The 15,142-nt window shown below is 50.8% G+C and overlaps 4 protein-coding genes across 4 annotated transcripts; 3 read left to right on the forward strand and 1 right to left on the reverse strand.

Moving 5' to 3' along the window:
- Nucleotides 1-392: 392 nt before the first annotated feature.
- PtrM4_002170 (SpoVK, ATPase AAA+ class) lies at nt 393-2,432 on the forward strand (the record flags this gene model as incomplete). The annotated part of the gene is made up of 3 exons (XM_066102630.1): nt 393-883; nt 941-1,401; nt 1,504-2,432. 3 exons carry the CDS (start codon nt 393-395, stop codon nt 2,430-2,432), a joined length of 1,881 nt encoding a protein of 626 aa, XP_065964832.1.
- Nucleotides 2,433-5,191: 2,759 nt separating this feature from the next.
- On the reverse strand, nt 5,192-6,436 carry PtrM4_002180 (Filament domain containing protein; the record flags this gene model as incomplete). The annotated part of the gene is made up of 3 exons (XM_001941805.1): nt 5,192-5,967; nt 6,017-6,344; nt 6,398-6,436. 3 exons carry the CDS (start codon nt 6,434-6,436, stop codon nt 5,192-5,194), a joined length of 1,143 nt encoding a protein of 380 aa, XP_001941840.1.
- Nucleotides 6,437-9,284: 2,848 nt separating this feature from the next.
- Nucleotides 9,285-10,013, forward strand: PtrM4_002190 (uncharacterized protein; the record flags this gene model as incomplete). Its single annotated transcript, XM_066102631.1, has 2 exons — nt 9,285-9,442; nt 9,494-10,013. The coding sequence occupies 2 exons, from the start codon at nt 9,285-9,287 to the stop codon at nt 10,011-10,013; spliced, it is 678 nt and encodes a 225-aa protein (XP_065964833.1).
- Nucleotides 10,014-11,472: 1,459 nt separating this feature from the next.
- Nucleotides 11,473-15,074, forward strand: PtrM4_002200 (5-oxoprolinase (ATP-hydrolyzing); the record flags this gene model as incomplete). The annotated part of the gene is made up of 2 exons (XM_001941807.2): nt 11,473-13,333; nt 13,384-15,074. 2 exons carry the CDS (start codon nt 11,473-11,475, stop codon nt 15,072-15,074), a joined length of 3,552 nt encoding a protein of 1,183 aa, XP_001941842.2.
- Between the last annotated feature and the right edge of the window lie 68 nt (nt 15,075-15,142).

A 15,142-nucleotide genomic window follows, 5' to 3' on the forward strand; every position in this document is an offset into this window, starting at 1 on the left:
TGTACATTAGGATGTTAAATATCTGAAGTTACCCAGGTGGTACTGTGTGTTGTTGATAGGATCCACTTGTTTCATATCGTTCCATGGTTCACTCATACAAAAAATATCGTCCAGCACTACGTAAGCCACTTGAACATCGTTCCATGGTTCGTCCCTTCAAAACATGTTGCGCAGGACTATATAAGCCACTTGACATTCGCTATCTTGAAGCAGTTCACTCCCATCTCTTTCTATACGTACCTTCTCCAATAGCAATCAACCGCAATTTCAACAAACTCGACTTCGACCAGCAGCAAGTCTTGTATTCAACTACTCTTCAGCGCTGCACGAAGCACCACAAACCAGCACTTGATTCCCCGTAGCGCTTCCTTCTCAACTTCTCTACTGCAATCATGGACAAGAAGAACTCCTCGAACAACAAAGCCGACGATTCCACGCAAGCTCGGTGGGGTAACCTTATGCAAGGCCAATGGAGCTCGGCTTCACATGGCCCGTATAGCCCACAAGGCCCTCTTAGAGGCTATGCTCTCACAACTGGGAACATGGTCCCAAACCCAACATCCCTTTCGTCACTCGCAATCGGTGTGCTCAATCGCGGCGAGAATGCCTACCTCTTGCAATACATGGAGAGCGAGATTTTCAAGTCTACCTTGGGAAAAATCAAGGAGCGTACTAATATCGACGTTGTCGTGCTTCTGGCAGCGGGCTTGGCTCTCCAGAAGGCAAAGAAAAGTATAACCGAGCTCATGATATCTATTATGGACCACTTCAAGCAGCAAGCAACGAGCTCGGTGAAGATAGGTAAACAAGACTCGACAAAGTATAATGGAATACTTCGTCTCTCTGCTGAAAAGACATCCTCGAACTGCAGTTCGTGGCTGAAGTATTGACTACAAGGCCAACACTACAATTTTAACAGGGATAATACAATTACCCCTAGATACGGCAAGGCTGATCGCTTCTTCTGGCATAAGAATACATTTTTCTCGCCGGAGGTCTTCGGTCCCGAAAAGAACGGTGATAAGCCTACCGACAATGGCAAAGATAAAAAGGATAACAATGAGTGGGGCAACGCCCTTCGTTGCGAAGATCCTAGTCCGCAAGGACATTTGATCGTCTGGTGTTTTGTAAATTCTCTTTTGCCCATTAGAAATCTCCTCATAGATGTTGACGATAGGTTTGTGAAGAACAAGAAGCTGTCCGTCACGAAGATCATTGCCAATGAGGACCCTGAGAGCATACAGCGCGAAAAGAGGGCGTTGGCAACGATCGACATGGAACCTGAGAAGCTCGATGCTATCCGTGAAGACGTCGAGGCCTTCTTCGATAAGAATACTCGCGTTCTTTGCCGCGATACAGGAACGCCCTACCGCCGCGGGTATCTCCTCCATGGCCCACCAGGTACGGGTAAGAGTAGTTTGTCGGTGGCCGTACCATTGCATGTTAATGTGACTTTGGTCACCATCACACTAAATGGCATGGACTAAAAGATGCTGGAGAAAGCTTTCTCCAGTTTACCTTACCGCTGTGTTGTTCTCATCGAGGATATCGACTGTCCCGGAGCCGAAGTAGGCAAACGTGATGAGCAGCCAGGTCAGGCATCTCATCTTGAAGATGAAGGCGACGCAAAAATCGACGAAAACACAGCTCTGAATTTCATTGAAACCGCAATGGAAAATTTCATCCTCCAGCAGAATAAGCACAACGAGGAGATGCTGCAGCGATTCACCGACGCCCAAGACCAAGGGGCCAGAATCCTCCGCCATCGAAGAAGTTCAACTCAAGCCAAACTCCCAGAAGCGCCCAAGAAGGTCACTCTAAGTGGTCTCCTCAACGTCATCGATAACGCGACAGCCGCAGAAGGCCGTCTACTGATCACGACCTCGAACCACCCCGAGAAGCTAGACAAGGCCTTATTACGCAAAGGCCGAGTTGACCGCCACTTCGAACTCGGCTACGCGACCAAAATCACCGCCGAGCTCACCTTCAACCGCATCTTCGGCCAGGATACCCGCAAGCGACACACCATGGCCGCCATCAACCGCTTCGCCAAGGCCTTCAGTGCCCAATTTCCCACTTACAGCGAAGTCACCACGGCAACGCCGGCGCACTACTGCATGCAGTACCAGCGGCGGCCGTGCGAAGCCGTTCGCGACTTTGCAAAGTATTTGGAACTCGGCGATGATATGTGGGTATATAGTATCGCGAAGCCGCAGAATGTACCGAAGGACCGCATCAATGTGCCTGAGGCTTTTGATCAGGAGATGCTGGAACTCAGGCCTGTGGACTTTTGCCGTAAAGATGCCATTCCCAAGGATCTGTCAGCAAGCGATGCGAAAGCAGCAAGCTCGATGTGGCGCCCTTGGACTTGGAGTCGTGCAACTACTGTGGATGGTAAGAGCCAAAGTCCGCCTGCGAAAGAGTTGAGCTAAGAGACGGAAATGGCGGGCAGGTCAGGAGTGAGTTTCCACAATGGAAGACCAAGAACAATCGCCAGGGTCAGCCCACCGACGATTTCCAAGTGGAGACGGGAACGCATACAAGCACAAGCCCGCAGGTGTGGCTTGATATCGCACGACCGCGCTCCGGCAGATGAAGGAGCACAGGCTGTCTCCGATCATATCTTCGAATTCAGCGACGAAGAGTTTGATGAGTCGGAAGACGCTGTGTCTCTAAGGTCGATGTTGCCCAGCTCGATACCAACGGACTCTCCTGCCGTCTCTTCAAATACAGTTACCCCGGAGAGCTCAACGGTGCCTACCTGTACTTCCGCATCAACAGAAACGTCATCGGCTTTCAATGGCGATGGAGAAGCCACGCCTCCTAGTGGGGACTGGGATGGCAGCCTTGAACCTTCGAGGTCGGATGACGGCAGCCCTGCTCACGATCTTCAAGGAGGTGACAGTGATGAAGAGGATGGAGAGGGTTGTAGGTTCGTAGATGCGCTGGAGTATATAGGTTCTTGGTGAACATTTGTTTAAGCCATAGCTTTATATTTTTTTCAAGTAAATATATTTCCGTTGTAAATAAATGTAGTATACACCAGAGTTTCTCATGCTTCACACTCATCAATCCCACTTGAAATGATATCGCAATGCATGTCCACCCTACCAGAGTTATGTCGGTCGCATTACAGCACTGTTAGCAATACTGTGGCAGTGCTTGCTTGCTATTACTAACCTGCCCTCACCAGGATACATCCCGTTGTGGAATCTTAAAAATGGCGATAATTGCTCAACGGGCACTTCATATCGGTCAGCCAGACAGGAATACCGGTGTGATACCCGTTTAAACAGCGTTGTAGCAGACGATGAGGACACCCGTGTGACGTAAAATCCTCGACATATCCGTGTATACAGGTCACTGTAGATGCTAGACACGCCTATTATATACTCACCTACATACCTAGGTACGATAGGGGGTGCTACTATGCCTGTGTGATGTTACGAGTGCGTTGCTATCCAAATTATAACCACAACGACAAAGCCATTTTTTTTTAAAAAAAAAACCTCACAAAGAAAGGGAAAAAAGAAGGCAGCCCGACGTGGGGGTCGAACCCACAACCTTGAGATGTACTGAGTAATCGTGTCTGTTAGGACGTGAGGACTAAGAGTCTCACGCTCTACCGATTGAGCTAGCCGGGCTTGTTGTTTGATTAATGAAAGACTTCCGTACTACACAAATCATAATCGTGACTGTGAATGGCGACGAGACGGTTCGGGTGGAATGGAATACGGGGCTGCTTGCCCTGGTACCACAGTTCGTGATTTTGGAAAATTTTTCGTTGGTTGAAGTGGAGATGGCGGCGAGAGGTCGGCGAATCGAACCGGTGGGGGTTCGCGGGGACTTGGGCGAACAGTGGATCTGTAACGAGGTTTTTGGTAAACTCCCTATCTTTTCTTTGCAAAATCAATTCTTGAATGACTGCGGTGCTTCACTTTGCAAAGGCTCATCCAACATGTTGCCCATGCGTTGTTGTACCACCAGCTGCAAACAATACCTATCTACCTGGTGCTTCGGGCCGAGATTGGAACGCGTGTACGGCAGGAGGACAAGTATCGCCTTAACAGACACAGCCTGGTATTAACAATGAATCTGCCAGATTTAGCGTAATCGTGGTCGTCAAGTTCATTTGGAGTTCAGTGCAGCACCATCAAGCCGGGGAATAGGTACAGCGTGCATCGCCCTGTAACGATTGACAGGTATCGCAGCAGAGATGATCAAATTGATCGTCTTGAGGTATCCCTCATCTTCAGCCGGTTGGGATGTTATCGTCGCACAGCGAGCATATCGGCGGATCGTCGTACAGTAATATCGATGTTCCACGATAAGGTATACCTACCGGCTACGAATAGTCATCCAGGTACCCGAGAAGCCATATGATCATCCAAAAATCATTGTATCAAAACCACTCAAGGAAGATTCAATGAAAAAAAGGTAACGAAGCACAAAACAAGCCGATACGGTCGCCATCACCATGCGTGCAACAGGATAGTTGAGGACACCTCGCAGCTTCCGTCCCGTAGCACCTAGCTCCCCACTCGGCGGCCCTATCATTTGCGGGGCTAGTCTGGCCCACCACGTTGCAGATGGAGGCGTTCCGCGTGTATGCGTATGACGTTTAGACAAGCTTTTAGCAACGGGATTTGGTGTGACGATTCGTATTTCCGGCCGCAGTTTCGGGGTTTAGATCTCTTGTTTAGGACGTGGTTTGTCGTTCTGCTTTAGCCGTAAGCAACGTGAATGGAGCTGCAGTTGACAATTCCAAGATCCCACCCGAGTGTCATGAAATACTGGACAGTGTGGGTAAGCACCTAATAGACGTGTCTGGCGACTACAGTGGCTTTTTTACACTGGTATGTCTAGTATTCTGACACCCAGGTGATCCCAGTATGTGATAACGTGGGTCTGAACACACATACATCTTGTTAGTAGTAGTCGTCGTCTTATACATCATTGGCGATATCTAATATGCCCGTGTCGTGTTTTCCTCTTTGTACACACGGTCGCAGGCTTGTACAGTTATATAGTCATCATCATGCTCATATCATCATTGAATGAAAAACGGGATTTGAATCAAATTCAGCCTAACCAGTAAGCGTACCAAAAGCCACCCTCAACAACGCCTCGCTGTGGACAAAAACACAAAGAACGTAGAATACACCCCTCCTGTTGGCGGAAACAACGACAATCACCTATAAATAACCTCCCCCCTAGTTGCCGAGCGCGGTGGACTAGGTATCCGCGGCGCTGGCAGGCTCATCCGCTTAGTCTCAACTTTCGTCTCCCTGAGATCTGCCTCGCGCTCCAACTCGCCCACATCGTGGTACGTGCCCACATGCTTTACTAGACTCTCGACGGTCCGGCAGATGGCATCTACCTCGCTGCCCTTGTTGCATATCGTGCAAGCATACTCTGCGTCTGGCGTGTGACATTTGATTACGAAACGCTGGCCAAGTCGAAACTCACGCGTCTCCATGATCTCAGTTTCATAGCCAGTTGTTTTGTCCATGATTATGATAGGCGTGCGTTTGCCGATCATCCAGAAATCTTCTGATGTCACGTCCAAGCGGACACCACAGACGGGGCATGTGCAGCTGCCACCTGGTGCAAAGGAAGAGGCAAGGGGTTTGCCTTGCATGTATTGTAGATCGAGGGCATATTGGCAGAAGAGGTTTTCGGGATTGCTGTCGAGGATAGCGGTAGGGGCGCGCTTGTGGGGAGGGAGTGATCGAACTGGCGAGATGGACCGCGGAGTACTACCGCTTACTTGTGAGCCACCCAGACGATGTTGGGCTTGATGGAGGGCATCGAGGGAACCATCGCGGGCTTGATTGGAGGCGGCTATAAGCTTAGCCATATCGGCGCGGGTCAGTTGGCGATCGTTGTAGAGGGCGTCTTGGAGGACATTGATGACTGTCTGCTGGAGAGAAATGATTTGCGCCTGGAGTTGGTTCTCAACGATGGCTGTTCATCAAGTCAGTTCTGTAATCGTTATTCCACGTAGCGTACATACCATCGCCCTGCGCAAATCGGTTGCCCATTCTGCCAAAGCCCTGATCGTACATCCTCTGGATCATCATTCCATCCCTCTCAAAGTTGTTGCCCACCTCGTCGCGACTGCCTCCGTTTCTCAAACGATTAATCTCTTGTTGTCTCCCCTCTGCTCTCTGCTGCGCCTCTTCGAATTGCTTCTTCAGCTCTTTTATTTCGCCATCTTGTTTTGAATCCTTGGCCTTTTGTCGATGTTGTTGGCGCCTATCCGCGACACGCTCCCATAATCCCATTGACGCCGTAAAAGTGCCGACGAGCGTCGAGGCCAGTGTCGCTACGATGAAGGTTTTCTGCATGGCGCATGTTAAACGCCGTCGCGTAGACTTGGGTGCGAAACACCTACCTTGAGCTTCTCCTCCTCAATCCATGATGCATAATTCATTCTCGCGGTGCTGGTGGTGAGCAGCCAACCCACTCGTAGCCAGAATACGAATGGGACAAAGTACTGTGGGGTGTAGAATCGCAAGATGGTGCAATTCTCACAAGGCGCTCGCGGGAACCATGTAGTTGTCCAACTCTTCTAAATATCTAGTGAATGTACCGCGCGTCTGAGAAGACTCAACAGTACTATGAAGCAAAAGAAACGAGAGCGGAAAATAAAGCTACTGTCCCCTCCCGCAGGATGACGCACGCTCTCATTGCGCCCAACCTCCAACACGGCAAGACGCGACCCATGTCCCTAGTCAGCCACGCACGAGCATCGGCGGCACCCGATTGCACCATAAGTCGCGCAGTTATCAATCCCCAGAGCGGCAGTTCACTAACCGCTGGTTTCACGATGCGAGGTGCAAGTCGCTTGAGCAAAGTGGTAGTGACGTCATCCCGCTCTCCGCTTCTGACCACATGGTCGGGAGTTGAGACGCCGAGGATGCATGGCCTTGTGGCATCACTGTCAAACCGTTCGTCGCCGCAGGGGATTGATATCATATAGATTGCTCCGTTCGGACGGGGAATCCCTACTGAGCCCATGTATTGAGATTGCGCGAATTTGACGGGCAAGGATTACTGTGGTAGGTACGATTGTTTACAGACATGAACTTGCTCATGCGACGGGGTTTCCCTACGTTGCTTTCTCCCGAGGCCTCTTTCAAGCTGTGAAGGGGTAAGCTGACTGTATTTCGGCGTCTCATTGAACGGTTTCCAGGCCCTATGCTCGTGGGATACAGGTTGTAGGTTCAATCGTCCTAGGTCCATGTGTTCATTTCGCGCCGTAGGAAAGCTGAAACACAGGTACACTGGCCCTCAACGGTATCCAATATGCCCCACCAACATAGTGTGTTGGTGACTTTGACTACCCTAGTAAAAAGCAAGCAGAAGTGATGCCTGATGATTAGTATGGCAGTAGCGCTACATCTTATATGCAACCATGTCGCAGAGTGGAAGCAGAGGAGTCTGGCACACCTAGTAGATAGTTCGCGTCCAGCCCCCAAGGATTAAAACAATTTTCTTCCTCAAGCACCGCCACAAGAGCGACGTATCGATGAAAAAAAGGCCAGAGGCCATAAACTCTCCAGTTTGACAAGGCACCGACTGTCTGGTAAACCATGCGCGGTTGCCGGTGTCAAGATACTAAGGCCTGCGGCGTTTGCTCTGCAGCTTGGCCATACCTGGTTCCATCCTTCGAGCTCGAGCGCACCAGCTGCAGATGCTGAGAGGCTGAGAAGTAGGTGCTTCTTGCCTGAATGATGCGACCGAGCTCGAAGTCAGGATGGAGATGCAAAGTTGTTTGGAAAGACCAGTCATCCGAGACTGCTTCCGAGACGGCTAAAACCGTGTGGACTCTTCGAGGGTAGACGAGCGGGACGCGAGTCCACTCTTATGTGCGTACGCGACCGCGGGGTTCCGAGACTCTCGGCTGCAAGTAATAAGCGTTTACTTGGGCCGTGGTGGCGAGGAGGCGCCGCGCAGCTCCTCACCAAAAGTGATCAAAGTTCATCGTGCCACATTTGCAAGAAATGTCTGAGCGAACTGGGGTGTCCGTGCACAGTTTGGGCCAGGCACGATACGGCTACCTGTGTTTTTATGCCGCTGCTAATGTCTCTCACCACACCATGAACAAGTCATGGCTTTACGACAAATAACAAGAAAGCGATCTGCACGTCTGGCCCAAACGCAGTGCAACTCCTTGGTCTCCCCAAGAGAGAATGGAGCTCTCCTGGGCACCTGGACTTCGGATCCGCGCATCCTCAGCCCTTCTGGAAAGATAGCAGTCATGCTGGACATGCTTTCGATCCGTTATCTTCAGGTACACTAAGCGCGCCACAAAGAAATTCCTTTCAATGTGCTGCAACAGCAAAGTGGTCTAATACCAGGTGTGTGTAGAGTGGTGATATGTAAGTCTCGGAGGTCCTGCAGGAAGGGAAGGGAGAGAAGGGAAGAAGAGTCCAGTATTCTGATCAGCTACGCAAAGATGCAGTGATTGAGTTGCGAGTGGTTGATCGGAGAAGGTGGAGGGGTCGTGTACAGTTTATATGGGAGTGGGAGCGCGCTAGCGCCAAACTAGCGTGGCAGGCACCAGCGCAATTATTGAGCAAACACGCAAAAATTTGCGCGGGTCTCACCTTCACCTTCACTTTCACTTGCACCGGGTAGATCTCGGCCATAATCAGCATGTAGCAGCTCCAGCAAGAAAGATAATACACGCTCGTCACTTGATTCCTTCTAATTGTGGAAGTACCTGTCTGTACAAAGGGCTTGCGCATTATTTCCTCAGAAATGCGCATGGTATATGACTATGGGTCATACATGAAGCTCATGTTGCTAAGGATAACCTATATGCTCACTTTGAGATCAGTTCGGGCTGGAAATAGACTCAGTAGTAGTAGTAGTAGTAGTAGTAGTAGTAGCCGGGTGACATAACATACTTAATATACATATATACAAAGGCTATTGTAGGCGCCAAATGCGCCCATTAGGTACTTACCTACATTGTCAAGTATTATATGTGGTATTCAGTTGCTAATATGGGAAGCATGAACACTCTACCTGGTTGGAGCGCAGATTCTTTCGGGTTGTTGAGTGCGTACTAGCGGGTGGCGGTTCTGGCCTCTTCCTCTTTCACCTTCACTTAGCACGTGCTTTTGGTGGTCTTCTACTCGTTGCGGTGCGCACACAATGCCCTCCCACTGCCCTTGCCCACTATTTCACAACAAGCAAGCTGACCAGCCCACCTCTACAATCAAAGTATTTCTCAATCGCAAGTCACCCCATAACCCAATCTCTACAGCACCATGCCGACTCGCCGTGTAAGGCCTAAAAGGAGGCACTGTTCCAAACCCAAGTCCGATGCTCGAATTCGACCCTTCAGACTCCTCGAACTTCCCGGCGAGATCCGCAACCGCGTGTACGGGTTTGTGCTAAGCGCACCCAACGGCCTCACAGTCCGCTGGTAAGCAGGCGAAAACAGGCGAAGAAAAAAACCAGTCATGATGACGAACAGCGACAGCGAAGCGGATACATACCAGGTCAACCAACTCCAATATTTCTGTTGGCAATTGCGCAAAGAGACTGCTGGGCTAGAGATACAATACAACCAAGTCCACTTCGTCGACTATCCCAAGATGCGAGGAAATGCGATGATTGGCTTCTTCGTCTTTGCAGGCGGCTGTAAACCAAAAAAGCTCGCGTGGCTCACAAGAGTTGAGCTAGTAGGACCATGGACAAACAAGAGACGCCAATCCATGCTTCAGTGGTTTGTAGAAGAGTACACACAGGTCACGAAACTCTTGGCATTCTGCAGCCTTTGTCCACATGTTTCCGTCAGACTGCAAGTACCAGGGTTCAGCTTTCGGCAGGGTTCAACGATGATACCACGCCACTTCATACGTTTGGGCATCATGTTTGAGTATCTGGTACGAGACCGAGATATCGTATCTGTATATGGTGGAAAGAAAGATGGGTTGAAGTTGATGGAGGGCATGCTTGACACAGTCCGCAACAATCAATTAAGTGGGTCCTAGAAGGTTCAGATTGGATTGATTGATTACCGCTTTAAGCCTAGTAGTTACCTATAGGAGTTTAAGCCCTACCTAGATAGGTAAGTGGGTCTAGGAGAGTGACCGGATTGAATTGATTGTTGCGGAGTCTAATGCTTGAAGAGGAGCTCGGAGTCTGCATGGAGGTAATCAAGAGCATGGGTCCCTCAGCTCCTAACTTACGCTTCTGCCCATACACGCAAGGGTTTACTGAAGATGCATTCAAGGAGGGAATTCATAGGGAGTTGGCAGCTGCTACACCGGAGGATTTCATGTACCTAGCAAGTGGTGGTGCAGATGCTTGGATGGACTTTGCGAGACGGTGGGTCTCGGACGGTGTTTGATTTCGAGGTGCAAGCCCTTATCATCGGATAGCAGGAGGGCGTTTCTGGCGTTAAGTGAGGTTTGGCGGGGTTAGCCGTGGTGGAGTAGTAATCGGACATTCATAGCGCTAGTCCTCAATAGGCGAGGACGTCGGACATGACGCCACACGAAATGACAAAAGCTCCCGCGCACGCGGGGCAGCGACAAGCACCCCACTCTTTGATTGCCATTCGTGCGTAGTCATCATGTCGATGTCGTTACCTGAGGCTTGCGCTTGCATGCTATGTCCTTGTGAATCTAGACGTCATCTTCTGCTCTCCACGACTCTTTCTTTTATCCGTCAATTCATGTTCTCCTGTCGTCTCGACGCGCTGTCATCGCAACGTGCACCTGTCCCACACACGCGACATAGGTAGATATCTAATCTTCAACATGACAGGCCCAAAGATCAGCGAGCGGGGAATCCGCATCGCCATTGATGTATGCTCACCCAAGTCATGCCATGCGCCATGTCTGCTAACAGGACCAGCGCGGTGGCACCTTCACCGACTGCGTGGGTAACCCCGGCACAGGCAAGATGGAAGACGACATTGTGATCAAACTTCTATCCGTCGACCCGTCCAACTACGAGGATGCGCCGCTTGAGGGAATCCGTCGCCTTCTCTCCAAGTTCACAGGCACCGAAATTCCCCGCGGACAGGCGCTCGACACATCCAAGATCGCAAGCATACGCATGGGCACTACGGTCGCTACCAATGCGCTCCTCGAAAGGAAAGGCGAGGACATTGCCATGGTGGTGACCAAGGGCTTCAAGGACTGTCTCGAAATTGGGAACCAGAGCAGGCCGGACATCTTCGCCCTGGATATCCGAAAGCCCGAGGTGCTGTACAAGAGGGTGGTGGAGATAGACGAGCGCGTCACACTGGAAGACTATGCAGAAGACCCAGAGAGGACGCAGACGCAAGCAAAGAGCATAGAAGAGGCAGGCGATGACGCTGAATTGGTCAAGGGTCTGTCTGGTGAGACAGTGCGCATACTACAAAGGCCGCAGGACGAGGCGATAAGAAAGCAGCTCCAGCAAGTGTATGATAGCGGACTCAAGAGTATTGCCGTATGTTTGATGCACGGATATACGTATCCAAATCATGAGGCATTGGTCGGCAAGATTGCGAGAGAGATTGGTTTTGAACATGTCAGCTTGAGCCATGAGCTTATGCCAATGATCAAGCTGGTCCCGCGCGCAACCTCGGCTTGTGCTGATGCATATCTCACACCTGCGATACGAAAGTACATTGATGGCTTCTCCAAGGGCTTCGAGGGCGGCCTCGGTACCAAGAGCGTGAAGCAAGAGGAGGGCTCAAAGGGCGCGCGATGTGAATTTATGCAGTCAGATGGTGGTCTAGTCGACGTCGACATCTTCTCTGGCCTCAAAGCGATCCTATCGGGGCCAGCCGGAGGTGTCGTTGGCTACGCGCTGACCTCCTACGATCCTGCCACGAAAATTCCCGTCATTGGTTTCGACATGGGCGGCACGAGCACAGACGTGAGCAGGTACGGGGCTGGGCGTTACGATCACGTATTTGAAACTACCACCGCCGGCGTCACTATCCAGTCGCCTCAGCTCGACATCAACACGGTCGCAGCAGGGGGCGGGTCGCGTCTCTTCTGGAAGAACGGACTTTTCGTCGTAGGCCCAGAGTCAGCCAGTGCACATCCGGGTCCTGCATGTTATCGCAAGGGTGGACCATTGACCATTACTGATGCAAACCTCTTTCTCGGCCGCCTGCTGCCCGACTTCTTCCCCAAAATCTTTGGGAAAAATGAAGACGAGGGCCTCGATGCCGAGGCAAGCGAGAAGCTCTTCAAAAAACTAGCAGTACAGATTAACAAGGAAATCGCGGGCGGCAACAAGGACAAGGAGATGTCGCTAGACGACATTGCTAACGGCTTCATCAAAATTGCCAACGAAACTATGACACGGCCGATCCGTAGTCTGACCGAAGCGCGCGGTCATGATACATCAAAACACCGACTCGCAACATTTGGCGGCGCCGGTGGGCAGCATGCTGTGGCCATTGCAGAAGCACTTGGCATCTCTCAAATCCTCATTCATCGGTACTCATCAGTACTTTCAGCTTATGGCATGGCGCTGGCTGACGTTGTGGATGAGAGACAGGAGCCGGAGTCGAAGGTCTGGTCGGACGACAAGCAAGTCAGAGAATATTTGCAAAACAAGATGGCAGACCTCAAGAGCAAATCCGCAGCTACACTGCAGAAACAAGGTTTTGATCAAGAGCACGTTCACTTCGAAGAGTACCTCAATTTGAGATATCGCGGCACCGAGTCGGCGCTCATGGTTATCAAGCCGACCAAGGAGGAGGCCGAGCAGGAATACGATGGCGATGAGTGGGCTTTTGGAAAGGCTTTTGTCAAGCAACACGAGCAAGAGTTTGGCTTTACCCTTCCGGATCGCGACATCATTGTCGATGATGTGAGAGCACGTGGTATCGGCAAAACATTCGAGGGTCTAGAGAAGAGCGTAGATCAACAATTGAAGGAGATCCGGCCAAGAGACATTTCTGGGGATGAGAAGCGCTATGATACACGCAACGTATTCTTTGAGGGTGGACGGCAGAATACCTCGGTCTACAAGCTAGAAAACCTAGAAGTTGGCGACCGCCTGAAGGGCCCGGCAATCATTGCGGACGGTACGCAGACTATCGTCGTCACACCGGGCGCGACTGCGCTTGTCATCAACACACATGTAGTTATCAAAATTGGCGATACCGAGGATCAGGTCAAGCAAATCAGCACAAAAGAGGTGGACCCGATCTTGCTAAGTATCTTCGCACATCGATTCATGGCTATCGCAGAACAAATGGGTCGCGCATTACAGAAGACCAGCGTCTCCACAAACGTCAAAGAGCGCTTGGACTACTCCTGTGCATTATTTGACGAAGATGGTGGGTTGGTCGCCAATGGTAAGCCGATTTTTTCCTTGTGCTGCGTACTTATGCTAACAATCTTGTAGCTCCCCATCTGCCCGTCCATCTCGGCAGCATGTCGACGTGCGTCCGTAAACAGGCTGCCATCTGGAAGGGCAAGCTCAAGAAAGGCGACGTGCTAGTGTCCAACCACCCCATGTTCGGTGGCACCCACTTGCCTGACATCACTGTAATCACGCCTGCCTTTAGTGGAGACAACATCATCTTCTATGTTGCATCTCGCGCTCATCACGCAGATATTGGTGGAATTTTGCCTGGATCCATGCCTCCAGCTTCCAAAGAGCTATATCAGGAAGGCGCAGCTATCAAATCCGAGAAGCTGGTATCAGAAGGTCACTTCAATGAGAAGCGCATCACCGAGCTTCTGCTCGATGAGCCAGGCCAATACCCAGGTTGTTCTGGTACCCGATGTCTGAGCGACAACATCAATGATCTCAAGGCGCAAGTAGCAGCCAACCAAAAGGGCATCAATTTGATCAGTACCCTTATGTCCGACTATGGCGAGCAAGTTGTCAAGTTTTACATGACTAACATTCAAGCAAATGCCGAACAGTCTGTCCGTGCATTGCTGAAGGATGTCTACAAACGTTTTGAGGGCCAGGATCTGAGCGCAGAAGAGTTCATGGATGATGGAAGTCCCATTCGCCTCAAAGTCTCCATTGATCCCGAAAAAGGCGAGGCAGTCTTTGACTTTTCTGGCACAGGTCCGGAGGTCTATGGTAACATCAATGCTCCTGAAGCAGTCACTTACTCGGCAATCATCTACTGTCTAAGATGTTTGATCAGCGAAGATATACCTTTGAATCAGGGCTGCCTGAAACCAATACACGTCCTGATCCCAAAGAGATCTTTCCTCTCGCCTTCCGATAACGCTGCAGTGGTGGGCGGTAACGTTCTTACTAGTCAGCGTGTTACGGATGTAGTGTTGAAAGCTTTCCGTGCATGTGCAGCTAGTCAAGGAGATACCAATAACCTTACTTTTGGATTCGGTGGCACGACATTTGGTGAAGGAGAAGGCAGGACTGGGGAGAGGAAGGAAACTCGTGGATTCGGATACTACGAGACTATCGCTGGTGGCTCCGGTGCAGGACCCACGTGGAATGGCACGAATGGTGTACACACGCACATGACCAACACTCGTATAACCGATTCCGAGGTCTTTGAGCGAAGGTATCCTGTTCTCTTGCGCGAATTCTCTCTAAGAGAGGGCAGCAGGGGAAGAGGCATGCATGTGGGTGGTGAAGGTGTGATTAGAGACATCGAGTTCCGCATTCCTGTCCAAGTAAGCATCCTGAGCGAGAGAAGAGTCTACCATCCATATGGTATGGAAGGTGGCGGCGATGCAGCATGTGGTCTCAACATCTGGGTCCGTAAAGTCGACAAGAAGGCCATTGACAAGAACTCAGACTCCAAGCGGCCGACTGAACCGCAGGAATCAACAGATGCACAGCCTACTACTTCCGATGCCGTCGAAGCTTTGCAGAAGAAAGATGCCGGGCAGAAGCAACAAGACGTCGAATACAGATATATCAACCTCGGCGCCAAGAACACAGCGAGTATGAAGCCTGGCGAGCGCATCATCATTCATACTCCTGGTGGTGGTGGCTGGGGCAAGGAAGGAGAGGAAAGTAGAGTGCAGGCGAAGAGCGATCCGAAGCAGGGTTGGAAGGGAGGCAGCATCGCGGGCCGCCAAAATACCGCCGAGGCTAGTGCTTAGGAGATGAGATCTTGTGGCGGGTAGATGAAAAATTCCAGACTTTTTGTTGCCAGGGCTGTACGTCCTGA

This window comes from Pyrenophora tritici-repentis, chromosome 1 (assembly GCF_003171515.1).
Source record: "Pyrenophora tritici-repentis strain M4 chromosome 1, whole genome shotgun sequence".
NCBI classification, from domain to species: domain Eukaryota; kingdom Fungi; phylum Ascomycota; class Dothideomycetes; order Pleosporales; family Pleosporaceae; genus Pyrenophora; species Pyrenophora tritici-repentis.